Source organism: Anopheles darlingi, chromosome 3, assembly GCF_943734745.1.
Source record: "Anopheles darlingi chromosome 3, idAnoDarlMG_H_01, whole genome shotgun sequence".
Taxonomy (NCBI): Eukaryota; Metazoa; Arthropoda; class Insecta; order Diptera; family Culicidae; genus Anopheles; species Anopheles darlingi.
In genome coordinates, this window is record NC_064875.1 from 51,894,542 (window position 1) to 51,909,541 (window position 15,000).

General features: G+C 47.3%; 1 protein-coding gene across 2 annotated transcripts in view; it reads right to left on the bottom strand.

Moving 5' to 3' along the window:
- Positions 1 to 15,000, bottom strand: part of LOC125956907 (ras guanine nucleotide exchange factor B) — a 68,191-nt gene that overhangs the window by 17,614 nt on the left and 35,577 nt on the right. For both annotated transcript variants that reach the window (XM_049689179.1, XM_049689178.1), the window contains exons 3-5: positions 12,869 to 12,976; positions 8,633 to 8,711; positions 7,755 to 7,772 (exon numbers count right to left, since the gene is read on the bottom strand). In XM_049689179.1, the coding sequence (XP_049545136.1) occupies positions 7,755 to 7,772; positions 8,633 to 8,711; positions 12,869 to 12,976 (205 nt within the window). The remainder of the gene's footprint in view (positions 1 to 7,754; positions 7,773 to 8,632; positions 8,712 to 12,868; positions 12,977 to 15,000) is intronic.

Here is a 15,000-nt window from a genome sequence, read left to right on the forward strand (position 1 = left end):
AAAAAAAACGGCCAACAAGAAAATGGCTCGAAAAGCGAGCCGCTGGATAGGCCTAAGGGAGGGGATGGAAATGGATACAAAATGTGCGACAACTTTTCTCGCTCCTCCCTCCCCCGGACGATGCACAGGAATTATGGTGATGATAACGGTGATGATGATGGCGATGATGATGATAAAAGGACAGTTAGTCCAGTGGCAGTAGGAAGAAGCTGACTTTTGAAGTAAGTTCCCCGTTTCGCATTTTCCACAGATCATCGTCGGACATCCCGGTCCCCTTACGACGAGGAGGATAATTTGTTCGTTTTTACTTCTTTTTCAATTGGTTTTTTGTTGTTGTTGTTACTACACACAGAAGAATAGGAACGATAGTACTCGGTCACTGCAAACACTGTGGTAACTGTGACAATGAGAGCCTCGAGTTATGCAAAACAATGGACACTGCGCATAAAAAATATTGAAGCATAAACAAAGCAACACCGGATACTACAGAACTCCCAGCCAGTAACGGGGTTGGCGGTGCTTTTCCAGTTGAAAAAACTTGGACATTGGGTTTTGTTCCATGTAGACCGTTTTTTTTTTATGGTGTCCGAGCTCTGGAACAAAAGTCTGCGACATTGATGCTGGAATGGTATCTATTGTAAAGCATGATCCGATTCCAAAACATGGCATGACAGGACCTTTCTCGTTGATTAAACCATTACTTCGATAGGGAGCTAATTTGCAACGTTGATATCCTTACAAATTGAAATGACGCTTCGTCTATTGTATTGATTGCCACAAACGATACGACACACCATTTGCGAATATGTCAGTCTCTTTAGTAAGGATAAACTGAAAACTAATCTACTCCTGCGTTACTGTTAGACAGTCCAGCTCCCTGGAAATACTTGAATGGCAATCAATCATCCGCGTTCCGTCTCCTGCAGCGCGTCCTGTCACTGAGACGAACCGATACTAAGCGTATCGCAAATTGATATCCTATTGCTCAAATAATTTACCCTTAACAATTAGAAAGAGAGAGAGAGAGAGAGAAGTAAAAAAAAGTGAAACCCGTTTCGATTAGTTGTCCTCCCGAACATAGGCGAACGTTCGATGCCGTACGGTGAGTTGAAGTTCAGATTTATCCTCCCAGAAGAGGTGACGGCGAAGGAAGCTATTTTTCATCTTCACAGCAGGCAGCCAGACACCGGCGGCAGCCACGGATGTGTTACAGATCAACGGGGCTGCCAACGTTCCACTTTCGCTTCGACTTGTTGGAGTCGATCAAGCGAACCGAAAAGTTAATACCGCCGCACGGTGACGCAAATGTGCCAGCTCATGGCGTGATATGAGCCCATTTGAGGTGCCGGCTGCCGACCGATCGGCGAATAGGTTAATTCCATTGAGCGTCTTGAGGAACCGAATCGATCGAACCGGAACGGTTAGGAAGCGGAGACGAGCAGAGGTTGATAATTTCACGGTAGCTTATCGTTCGTTTCTTCGTCCTGGGTTCGGTCGTGTTGCTTCATGGTTTTCTACCTTCCGAAAACTTCCCAACAAAGCCAACAGCCAAACTGGATATTAATTGATTATGATAGCTCGATAATCCATGGTTTCATGGTGGCATTGGCCCTGGAAATGGTTGGTGGAAAGGTTGAAGGGCGGTTCGAAGGAATTTCCATTTTTCCCTCAGCCACGGGACAGTACGGCGGTGCGGTGGTGCCAGTACGGTGTTGCGAAAGGAATTTATGCGCATCTCCTTAGGGATGGGCCCGCATCACCACCACCCTCACGGTTGGTGGTGATGGCGGCCGTGTGGTTAATAGATTGAAAAATGGCACAAACGACTCCTTGTCACGGCACACCAGGTTCACGCTCCGTCACAACAGCAAAGGGGGATGGAACGTTGGGTGGTGGGCGGGGGGCCGTGATCGGTCCCTCCGGTGAGGACGCTTCATCGGTGCCAAGGTTAGCTCGACTGTCTGTCTGTCTGCAGCGCGAACGGCAAGGCGGGCAACTGCTGGTGCGGTGCAGGACGAAGACGCCGTCGACACAACAACAACAGCAACCGGAGGAACGGTGACTGGGCACGAAAGTGGATTAGAAAGGGGGCGCTGGAATGCTCGGTTGGGGGGGTTGGTTGGTATGAGAGGAAAAGGTGAAAAAAGCGCCCCCCCGAAATGGTAAGATAAAGGCCAAAATGGGAAGCCATTTTGCTACCGAGCCTACGGCAAATTACCTCCGGAGTGGCATTCATGCGTGACATCGTCTTGAAAGAAACGATAAAAGTGAAACATCATGTGGCATTATGCCTGCTGGCGTGTGTGCATGGCTGTGTTTGTGTGTGTGCGTTATTGATTTTTGTTTCTTGGCCAGCAAGGAAAGAAGTTGCATCGTGGCATAGTTGGCAATCGAGACCACCAAGCTGTAAACAGATCTTATTGTTTATCGCAAAATCAGGATAAAGCTGAATGCGTTGAGAGAGAAAAAGAACACATCATTCGATCAGGTCATCCTTTGGATCCATACTTCTGATTATCTGTTAATTTAATATGTGAGTTCATCGGAGGGAAATCTAAGATAAATTGTTACAAAAAGGAATATCTCATAGCGTAATTTGACAAAATTGTAATAGTAACCCACGATATGGTTGCTGTGCTGTCACTAACAACTGTTAAAATGAGATATCCTTTGAATAGAGTCGTGTACAGTCAGTAAAATAAAGATGAAATAATGTTATAGCACACCACTTTATCATTTATCCAGTCTAGCTGGAAATTCTATTGAAATTTGCTTGGGATCTCTCCATATAATTGTCGGTTCTTCCAACCGGAGGTCGAAATAAATATAGCAAAGTACCGAGTGACAGTTAGTGCTAAGACGAGAAGAAAGTTGCTATCCATCACTAGCCCCTTATCGTTTTGCACAGATGCCTCTGCGATTGGAAACAATCAAATAGACAATGAGAAATGATTATTTGAAAAACCAAATTAGTCTTTGATGTGTAAGAACATGAACCATTCCGACAAATAAAAGTCTCTCAAAAGACATTTATCTGCATTAAAAGGCAACAATGGATTCGTGCTTGAACGCAGGCCCCACTTGTACTTAAATTCTTGGCCTTATCAGTATAAAAACGGCCTTTTTGGCGTTCACCGAAGCATAGCAAATGCCCAACACAAGCAGCTGCAGTGTACTGTTGGCGCTAATCCTAAACCGATAAATAACCGATGAGGTTTCCCCCAAGCTAACAGCCATTGGTTTCTTTTGGCGCCAAATCTGCGCTTCTTGATCCCCGCCGATCGGTTTCCACTCATAATGGATGGGATTATACCCACTACTTGCCATGCCCATCCTCTCCTCCATCGTCCCTTCTTTGTTGCCTTGATTTCTTGCTCCGATTTCTTCCCATTTTTTTTCTTTTCGTAATTCCACTTCGCGAGCTTAATGAAAAATTCATTCCCGAGGCCTGGCTGGAGGCACGCTCCCGGCACAAAATAAACGACTTTCACCAGCTGAGCTGGCTGGCTGGCGGGAAGGCGTGCCCCCAACGCCACTGTTGACACCAGCTGAAAGGACGAAACGCAACAACAGAGTCAGATCCCTTTCTCCTACCAAACGGACGCACGCAATCTCCGGCACGCTGGCGTTTGGGGCCACGATGAGGCCGCCGCGTTCGGTCGCTGGGTGAAATCTCATAAATTTTAAAATCAACATTATTAAAAGATTACATTAGAAGATTTATGGGGTTATTTCACTTATTTATGAACAAACGAGGCTTATCGCGCGGTGTGTGGTGGACGGGGCCCGGGATGTGGCTTCGGAAATCCATCGTTTTGCCATCGGAGGAGGGATCCGTTTTTTTGTCTGTGTGTGTCTTTGGTTGACTAGAGAGGCTGCTCGGCTGCCGAAGAGCCATGCTTGTTGCTGATTTAGAGATTGCGGCACGTGATGGAGGTGGTGCTATCATCGAGATCGAAGACAAGGCATTTGATTTCAATCGAAACATGTCGATGATATCGAGCGCGATTCCGGATATCATCATCGATCGGGACAGCGGAGGTCCTTCGAGTTCTCCTCGGTTTTCTATTTAGCCCGCCGTGAATCGCTTGGTTCAACGAGTTCTGTTGTCCCACGTGCTGCCGGTACATTAATAATTGATTGTTTATCTTTTCGATTTTTGATAGCATTTCACGTTTGGCGCGCGCGGTCACTGTGGCCAAGACTTCCGTAAGGTGGTTGCGTGCCAGCCTTCGTAACGGTTCATGCTAACTTTAGCTGCGGACTGGCTGTTCTGTTCTGGCCGTTTATTTAACCTTACACATTCCACTAGGTCCACTCGCTTTTAGACGTTTCGGCGACTGGAGACGCGAGCCGCGGGCGAATGAACGTAACAACGATAAATAAGGGTGGCCATTCGGTTTCGTATCACTTTAAGCTAGAAGGTTACGTTGCGTAATGGATGACAATTGATTAGAAATGGCCCTTCCCGATCGATCAGAATCATTCAACATAAATTAAATGTTTCTTTAAGAACACGAATCCATTCAAAATGAACCATCATCATGAACATTAATCATTGGTATGACAAATTGATATTATCTAAAACGGTGTCTGAGCTAGCGGAAGTACTAATCGGATTATCTAACTTTAATCATGGTTTTTGCGTTTAATGTTTTAAATCCAGCAACAATGTGATACAAACATTGATTTCTTTGTGTTCAAACAATATTTCACAAAAGGGTGTTTCATTTTCGATTGTCTGCATCTGCTTATTAATTCAATTTAACAGCAATAAAATATTTTTTAAAATCATTACCACAATTATTACATTGTTGAACCTGTATTCCGGTTATCTTTTAGCAATTCTGCAAGTACTTGTTGTGATTAACACAAATTTTAAATTGCGTAAATACTTACTACCTGTTCTCTTAACAGCAACATGTGTGATATAAACTTCCATAAAAATGCAATGCCCCTTGCGGTTACACTTTTTCATGTTGAAACAATGGTGAAGAGTCGAGTTTAGTTGACATGTTAATACAATTAAGCCCTCTGCAAAACCACTTTGTCAGGCAACTCAATTCACAATGCTAATATGTTGCTTTATCGATTTAGGGGATAGTTTCCTGCTCGCATTCATCGCGAAAAATTGCCCGTTAATTATACTCAACTATCTCGTGAAAATGTTGCACGGAAATGAACACTAAATAGGATAAAAATGCTCAAAAGAACCCCCCCCCCCCCCCTTTCATCCCATTAACAGAATGTAGCGACAACAGTTGCAGTCCAGAAAGCTCACAAAATACAAAGAATTCCAGTTGGCAGTTCCGTTTCCCAAACCCGCGGGGAAGCGAGTAGATAATTTGCTTAATGTAATTGCAAAGTTCATCAAAACTTATGAAATTGCTCTGTGTGGGCCAGCCACACGCCACATGACGAGCGAGATGCCCGAGGGCCACAGGTCAGTGCGTTCAAGCGGTGAGTCCAAGCTGCTAACCGATCCCCCTTCTGCACACACACACCCGGTATGCCGGCCACAATCGCCACGTTCCGTCGTCCTGGCCTGGTTAGAGTGCAGCTGGTTCCAAGCTGCAACTTCACCGTCGCCATGCCAGAGCGGCCACGACGCCAGCGAAAGTGAATAAAAACTTGTTTAAGCTTTAATAACCACAAAGATTAACTTCGGTTAGGTGGATTGGTGGTCGGGTCTAGAGTCGTGAACCACATCACGCGCGAGAGAGGGAAAGAGAGATAAAGAGAGAGCGAAAACACATCGTCATTGTCCGAAAACCAAAAAAAAAAAAAAGGGTGAAGACAAAACGTTGGCAACATAAACCTAGCCTGGGTCAGATGCCGGGTTAGCGCTCATGTCAGGAACGGAGCGAGCAGTGGCCAGATTGTGCCTTGCTGCTTGCTGCTGGTGCAGGAACATCAGCACCAGCACCGATCTCGCACAAATGGTAAACAATGTGGTTGACCTGCAGCACCAAAGTGGCTCTCTTGGTGTTCACCGCTCGCCAACCGACCGAAGGCGAGGACACGCGTTTGATGAGGAGATGCGCTACGCTATGGTCTGTGGCAGTGGCTCGCAGTCCGAGCAGTTCGGGACGTCGCACGCTAACAGCAGTTCCAGCACCAGCGCCGGCGACCGGACCGGAGCAATGCTCTTCAACACCTACTCCACATGTGGCGAAAGTGACCCCACTTGGGACCTGATTTGGGAGCTGGTACGGGGTTGGGAAGGCGGTGGCAGCGCAGATGACGATGAATATGAATCGCCGAGCGGAACGAAACGAGTGCGGGACGTGCAATAAAAAGATTAAACTTTCATTTTAGCCCCATCCTCCCGGAGCCAACCCGGAGCCAAACCGCTTGTCCCAAGGTGGAAGCCCAGTGGTGGGGAAGAGGAGAGGGACCCCTCCCTTGGACCCTCTTTTTGCCAGGGAAAACTATGTTTTTTTCGGGAGCGAATGCTATCCTTTTCCCAGCCAGACTCTTTCCTTTTGGGCTGCGCCAAACATTAGGTGCCTTCTTCTCTATCGCACGCTCTCTCTCTATTTCTCTCGGTCCCAGACCGTCGGCTAAATTGGTTCGCCCGCCGGCCTGGTGGACCTTCAACTCCGAGAGGATGCGTTAAGCGTTTCTTCTACTCCTCCTCCTCATCCTCCTTCTCCTGTTCCAAGCAGAGGAATTATTTTATTTTTTTTTTGGGCTGTGGGAAAATGGAACGGGAAACATTTTTAACTTTACATACTTTTCTCCATTACGTCCCAGCCACCGGCCTCTGCCTGATCCTCGTTGTACTAAACATTTATTACCGTCGCCTTCGCTTTTCCTGCATTTCCCACCCTCCCCCCCAGAAAATCGGGCAACGTGATGGCGCGCGAGGCCGTAGGACACTTTCAGCCAACGGGTTGCCCAAATGGATAGCAGCCGGGAAGTGGGGAAAAATTGGGGGAAAAGATGAAGTGTGAAAAGCGTGGAAAACTTTTGCTTTCTCCACCGCCGGCTACGCGCTAAGCATTTGCAACAATTTTCCAGCGCCAGCGAACAGAAGAAAAACAAGAAACGGAAAAGGGAACGGCCTTTAACGGCATCATTTTCCAGCATTTTACACTCCCGGCCCGGTCACCCATTAGCCTTATTTTTTTTTTGTTGGATAACTCATCTCATAAGCACTCTCATATCTCCCATGGCCGGGCCATGCGCCGGGCCTGCAGTAGGTCTAGGCGATTGCCGGGTGCTGGTGAGCGTTAATGATTTTCCGGCTGCTTTTAGTGTTTTCCTGTCGCAGATCGGTATTCGCGCGCGGATTCTATGAGTCTTCTATCGGAGAACTCCAACCAAATGTCGCCGCCGCGAGTGACGCACATCTTTCGCAGCTTAAGATAACGACACCCGGAGCATGCCCGGACCCAGCAGAAGGAAAGAGAGAGGGATGGGGTGTAGTGTGAAACAGCGAACAGCCAGCGTGAAACGGGAACGGCAGCTGCTGGAAATGGGCGCACCGATGCCACTCGGTACCGTATTCCGGCACCGACGCTCCATAAAAGTGGCCAATTAGTTAAATCATGTGTAGCATAAACGATGTGCGATGTACGCAGCGGTGGCTGCGATGACAACGAACAGCCGTGCCGTCGTCGTCGTCATCGCAAGTGCGAGTGAAAGTGATTACTGTGCGAATGAGTGATGATCAGATTAACAGCTGGTCGAAGTTGTTAGCACTTGCTGTGTGTGAATGCGTTAAAGATAGTGGAGTGAGCAGTACTTACCTGTCGTAGTAGTAATCCCTGTTAGGGTGAACAAGAAAAAAAGGCCGTTAGTTAATTGCAATCCAATGCAAAATAGTGATTAAGATACATTTATGTTTTCCTGAATGCCGAATTACTTTGGAATCATTCAGTTGGGTATTAATTGGTTTTCCTAAATCCATTTTCTCCCTAGATTTTAAGTAGTCCTTGTCTAGCTTTAAGTAAACAAGTAGTTCTTAATCATTTAAGTTAAATTAAATTGAATTAAAGGAGTTTGAAATGTTTATTAATTTCACCAGCATCCAAAAGCATTTAAAATTCATTTGGAAGATAATGGTTGGTAAACATTAATCGATATAAGATCAAACAAAACCCTCGAATGGGTGAAGACTAAGGCATTTATATGTTTTGAGACATTGAAAAAACCTCCTCAATAGTCCTGACAAATGAATGCTGAGTGGTCCTTCAAAAGAATGTGCATTTTTAAGTTGAGTTGTTTGAATAACCATCAACCATTGAATAATCATCAACAGTCCAATAAATTTACAATAAAAAACCTCGTAAAAATATCAGCCAATTTTTCGACTGAATAAACACCATTTTATACTCGAAACATACGGTCAATCTTCGTTATAGGTTATGCAATCCAATTAATAATTTCGAACTTATTGACACCAAACACATAAACTGTCAATTCTAATTGCAGCTTATTCTCTAACTGTCTCTTTCTCTCTCTCTCTATTAACAAGCATCTAACGAATCAATTGAATGTCAACGGGCAATGTCAGAACATGAAAGCACATGTTCATGGTTTCTGCCACGCCGGCCCGGTGGTCATGATGCTATTTATTGCTACAAATACATCTAGAACCGCGCTGTCGATGTCGATGTCCACTTACCAGTCATTGCCCGTCTTGGATTTGTTTTGCCGCTTCCGACCGGTCTGGTGAGGCTTTGGTTCCGCCACCATATTCACGTCTGAAATGAGCAAACAAACAAACAAACAAACAAAGGTTAGGGGTTGATAACGGGTGTTGTTGAGAATAAGGGTTGTCCCACAGGCCCTCCGTCCTACGTCCCAAAAGGGCAGCCCTCGATCATTGGAATGTTAATGAGGAGAGAGAGAAAGAGACTGAGAGGAAAATGAAACACCTCAATGAGCAGAAAGGTTTCCGACACCCAAGCGTGCGACATTTTTGTGGAAGTTAATTTTAGTGTTACACCCTTCGCCCACCGCCTCCCTGCCAGACCGGACCTTTCTCGGTCCACACTGGCCCGCTAATGGCATTTTCCGCGATGGCAAAGTTATGAACCGCAAGCCGAACCAGCTTAGAAATGCCACCCCCCCCCCCGGGCCGTGGCCAAGTGGTGATGTGACTTTTCGGTAGCGAAAGCGCTTAGATACCATAAGCATATAGTCGGTTGTCGGGTATCTGTCCGTTTTCTATTCCGTTTGCTAATTATAATTAGTTCAATTGTCATACCGGCATCATTTGGCAAACGATGAGGTTCGTCAGAATGAGAGGCCCCACCAGGGTGGCTGCTTTGAGTGTTTTTGATGACGCCATCTAGCCCGTCCCGTCCGAGGCCGAAAATTCTTTCTTGGGCCGGAAACCGGCATCCGAAAATTCTGCGAATTAGCTCGTCGTCGTCGTCGTCGTTGTCGTCAACGATGGCGTCCACCACCAGCATGACGGTGGCATTTCTAATCGTCGAACCGCGCACCAGAGGTCCAACATGTCACGACGATACATGAAAGATAAATTTCCCAACGATCGTAACAACTATTTTTATTCGAACAGCGCTGCGTGGGTCTCCGAAGTGCTGCTGCTACTGATGCTGCTACTGTTGCTGGTGAGAAGCACGCGTGCGTCGATCTACCACCGTCCGTATGTCTGTCTGTCCTTAACCGCCTTGACGGCTTATTAATGCTCCACCAATGCTCGAAAAAGGCGATCCTTCGTCGATCGTGCCGGCCGAGGTATGCAGGTGCTTGCTGCCGGCTGGGAGCAGCAGGGGGGGGGGGGGTGGTTTGTGCCGGCTCATAAACCCATTGTCGCCGAGTCCGGTGGCCGACGGTGGCCGATGGTGGATTAGTCACGGCCGACAGCCGAACAGATGGCGACACGTCAAAATATTAAACAAACGCCTTGCGACCACAGCAGACACCGCAGATCGGAGCTGGGTGTCTCTGGTCTGGCCACCAACCCCCAGGAAACCACGGACCACATCTTCACCGCGGGTGCGCGCGCGCGCGTGTGTGTGTGTGTCGTTATGCTGATCATTCTGTAACCACGTGCCGATGTGTCAACGTACGTCGACCGGCAGCACGACCTTTCCCCGATCGCCATTATCTTTCGATAAAACGTGACGGCACATTTGCGGAGGGGGAGTGGTGGTGGCAGAGAGTGATTTGGAGCATTCGGTAATGAAGCCGTCTATTTTAAGCGTCGCCTATTCAGCTGATCAAAGTGCTGATGCTATGCTGATGAGTTGGTTGTCACGTGGCTAGTGATACTATTTTTCTATTCTTCTTCTCTTTCTTTTTTTCGATGCGGGAAATGCGTGCGGCAGGAATCCCTTTGAAACCCTTGAGTCCATAAAACTAATTGGCAGTAACTTAGGCGTGAATGGTTTTTAAAACGCTTGTAAACGGCACACTGATTACCAATTACAAGCAGAATAACTCTCGAAATGTCAAGAGCTCTAGCTGTTGACTGTCAACTCGTTGCAAATTTGAATTCTAGTTTAAACATTACAACAATAAACTAACGATAAACCCAAGCATATCTTCTTGAGTTCGCGTAGTGTTTAACAATGGACAATGGATACCCTGCACGGCGGCACTCGATCCTCGCTGTTGCCAATTCGATAAATCCGTCCGGCCATTCTCTATTTATAACATTACTCGCGTGATTTATGATCGTCTGGCGGTGGATCGCACAGCACCCTTCGTCATCACACCAATGCGAATGCGAGGTAGGTATCAATCAGAAGATGCAACCCATAATACCCTCCTCCCCCGTACGAGACGGTTCGACATTTGGCTTCTTTCGATTTATTACCGACCAATACTGACTCAGCTCGGTGGAAATCTGCTGCCGGCCTCCTTTCGCTCGTTCGCTGGCGCATTAAAATTAGAAACTCCGTGAGCGGCACCGTGCGTTGGTGTGGTGCAGCGTAGGAAGCGGTACGCTTAATTACTTAACTTTGAGCTCGTGATTGAGTGTGTGTGTGCGTGTGTGTGTGCCGCATCGTGTGGCCACCACATTGATCAATCGCTGCTGCAAGTCGCTGCGAATGTTGCACTTTGTTGCGATGTGACGACCGCAGCACCGAAGCAATTATCTTCCATGTATTATGCCCTCCCCGTTGGACCCTGGTGTCGTGCCTGGTGTCTGAGGCCAGGATGACATATCATTAAGTTTGATCGATACTCTCCTGCGCGACTGGTATTGAACAAGAGCGGGGTGTTCGGTTGATTGTGTGAAGTGACGTTACTACAGTGCACGGCACTGTCCTTCCTCCCGTGCCAGCACTGTCGGCGGAAGTGCCAACGTGTGCAAAAGGGAGAGGGAAGCAGGCAAAACAGGTGATATGACCTCCGACAACAAGAACAGCTGCTTTAGCAAATCTCGGTTCTCGGCCGCGAATGCTGTGTAAGCATTTTATGTTCCCCAATATGTGCAGCAGGCAGCAGACAACACCGGGGGCATTCTCGGGTAGGATTTTGTAAATAGATTAACCGCCCGGTTTGCTGAGGAGGTTACGGGTTTAAGGAGATGATGAAACGGGCTAATCTCACCCGTTTCGCTTTGCTCTCTTTTATCTTCAACGAGCGTCATCGCGAGGCGAGAAATTTTAATGTGCCACTCTATCAGCCATATAAACGTGTCATTGTGCATAGTTTATGCGAGAGGGAAATGGGGTGATGAGAGGAGATAGATAATAAACGAAAAGAGCAAAGTGTTGTTTGGCATGCATGTACGCGAGGCGAAACGTAAGCGTCTATTTTGATAAATAAATAAAATGGATTATGAATGTAGGTATCAAAATACGAGTAGATGGAATTTTGAGGAATTTTCCTTCGGTATAAGCATGCTTCGCGCTATCTTATCATCAGAACGAGGCCTTATGTTGCTGCTACTGTGCAGCTGCTGCTTCGATTTATAACACTATCATTCGCTACAATGACACCGTTCGCGGGGATCATAAATTAAAAAGAAACAAATTGCCCTAAAGTAGAGCACGGAGCACGGGAGCGAGGGGATGGCAAATGAGCAAAACTTAACTAGAGCAAGGCTCGCGTGAGTGTGTGTGTGTGTGTGAATCGAGGGCTAGTCTGGTCTAACACACGTTGCGAAAAGGGTTCCACCACTCCTCTACCCGTTGACGAACGAAAACATATTGGCCCCAAAGGTTGGACCCCTTCTAGCGCCGACTGTCACTCGCGGTCTCCTCGGTGGCGTTGAGCCTACCGAGGCTGAAACTCCCAGTCAGTTCCACACTTTGATGGAGAGAGAGAAGAGCATAATTTATGTATGGCATGCTAGGCGCAAGTATTCCTCCCCTTTCTAGCCCGATTTTTTGTTTTTGCGCCACTGTAGCGACTGTTTTATCATTTGCTCCTCGCTGGCCCTCATGATTGATGACCGGGAGCGGTGGCTTTGGGAGTGTCTGGAGGTCTTCCGAATGGCGATGCGGCCACCGCACCGTGCTGGGGCGCTGGGCGCGAACAATCATGACATGATGTATCCATTTTTAGTTGCTCCAATTTCCACCTCGTACTAGTAGGCCGTGGTCGCCGGCGTGGGCAGGAGTCTGCCTGCCGGATTTTACTGTATGGAAATGATGGACCCAAGGGTTATTTTTTTTTTTTGGGCTTCCCGATGTCCACAACATATAGATACCGGGCGCATGGTGCGCCGCTCTTCACTTAAAGTGCGTAATCCGTGAGTGGTTCCGTCGGTGGAAGGGCGGGGAAGGAAGTTGCACGGCGAGTGCATCTCACACGCCCGAATGGAATATGTAATGAACTGAACCGGCCTCATTCCATCATCCGGTGGAGATAAAATCGGTTCGGTTTGGTTTGGGGACAACATTAAACAATGTTGTGTGCCGCCCTTTTCGCTTACCTAGCGTTTGACTGAGCACCGTCCGGCCATCTTCACCGTGGCACGCATTCCGGGCATCGAAGGGGTTGGTAAACTGTACGAAGGCGTATCCTTTGTGCATCGAAATTCCTGGAAAGGATAGAAAGAAAGATATTTATTAGTTTAAAATTCATTTTAACTTTTATATCTAAATGGAGAGAAGATAATGTTTCTGGCAAACAAATGATTTTTTATCGAAAACCATCGCATCATAATAAGCAACTCCAGCCAGCCAAACAACGATAATCCACACTATTTAACACTCCATTTCACATACGCGCGCAAATCGCGCATGTAATGAACAGCAAGCAATGGAGGGGTAAAGGATAAAACATAAAAAGAAACGCGCAACTAAAACACGAATCGAACCGGCATTTCCGGCACAGCAGCAGTCCTGTGTGCTGCGGTGGCAAATGAATGCACATCGAGGGTGTGTAACGATCATTTCATCCCGCGGCGATAGGGAATGTATCAGACACAATCTAGTGCTACTGGTAGTGGTGCCTCCCCGTACCATTCAAATGTATTGTCCAAACAGTGAGAACAGCCTATAGACCGCCGGAGGCAATCGTATCCAGTGGTGATTGTATCAAAGCTCGTGTTCCCCCCTCTGGGTGCGACGAATGTTGCATTCTGGCAGTCTCAACAAGCCTCGTGTTCCCCTCCCCCCTTACTATCATCCCATTTGACGAGCAGGAGCGAATGATACATTTTTAACAAGTGTAGCAAATGTGTAGCTCATGGACCTATACTGTCGAAAGTCCGACGACGCACGATGGAAAATGGTGAAAAACCTTTCCCCTCCCACCAACATTCCGGGAGGGGGGCCTGAATGCGAATGAACGGTGGTGTTGCACCGTGAATTTTGGTAGCGATGCGATGGCCGCGCGCGCGCTCAAAAAAAAATGCTCCAAAAGTCCACCTTCACTACGTAGCAACGAACAAAAAAAATCAATTCCATCGACTGAATAATGCACGCATCGATGGACAGCGCAAAAGGGGGATTATCGGAATCCTACGGCTGCGAAAGCCGACTACTGCATGCCGACGCTGGATGCCGATTGGCGCGCTGAAGAGGTGCCGGTGCTTCGGATTCGATTCGGACAACGGGAATGGGTTGAGGATGCTTTTGAATTTTTGGCGAACTGGAGAAGATGGAAAACAGGCACCGTTGCAACAATGCTGGAGCTGGATGAGATTTTTCCTGACTCTTTTTTTGTTGCTATTGGCACATTTCTGGCGGTTTTAGAGGATTACGGCTCGACAATGGCCGATGTACCGTTGGCCATTTGAATGGAACGGTGATCGGGCATGAAAAATGTGTGTTGCCATGAGCAATGCTCTGGAACCCCTCGTCGCAACATAACTAATTCCTTGTTGTAAATCCTCTGCGTTACATGTACAGTAACTCATGCTCAGCTTGGATGAGTAACTGACCATAATGTTTTATTCAGATAGTTATTTCAGGAAATTCGCATCTTCGATTATAGGAATTCTTGAAATGCGGAATACTAAGCGAACAATTCGAAGGGAGGTCCTCTATACCCCGGTCTATTCATCTGTGGGGTTTCCTGATTCCGAATTGCGTTGCATTCATCAGTCACACTGAGGCGCGTACGGTTGGATTTGATTAATCACCGGAAAATTGATATTTCTCCATCTGCGACTAGAGTGAGAGAGACAGAGAACGTAAGCCACTAAATCCTTGCTGTGATGTTCCATATGCAGGATTAGTTACATCGCCGTTCGGCACAACGGGACACCAGTTCACCATTTATGCCATACATCAACCTGCATGCAGCACTCAGACGCCGAGCGTCGATGCACCAGACCAGAGGAGCTCGTTTGAAATAAAAAACTGAAAATCGAAAAACGAAAATACGAAACCCCATTGAAATCTATCCGAGCTAGGCTAAGGGCCCCGGGGCTGGCAGTCCGGCATAGTCCAAGTCCAAGTGGAATTATCTCGTGCTCACCATCGGCCCGCGGGTTCGTTAAGAGCGAATTGTTGGCGCATTTTTCGACAAAGTTCCCTCCCGCGGGCGAATGCGCGTTTTAGAGGATGACTTACGCGGACTTGCTGACCAACCCCTGGGTACTAGCCGAATAGCGCA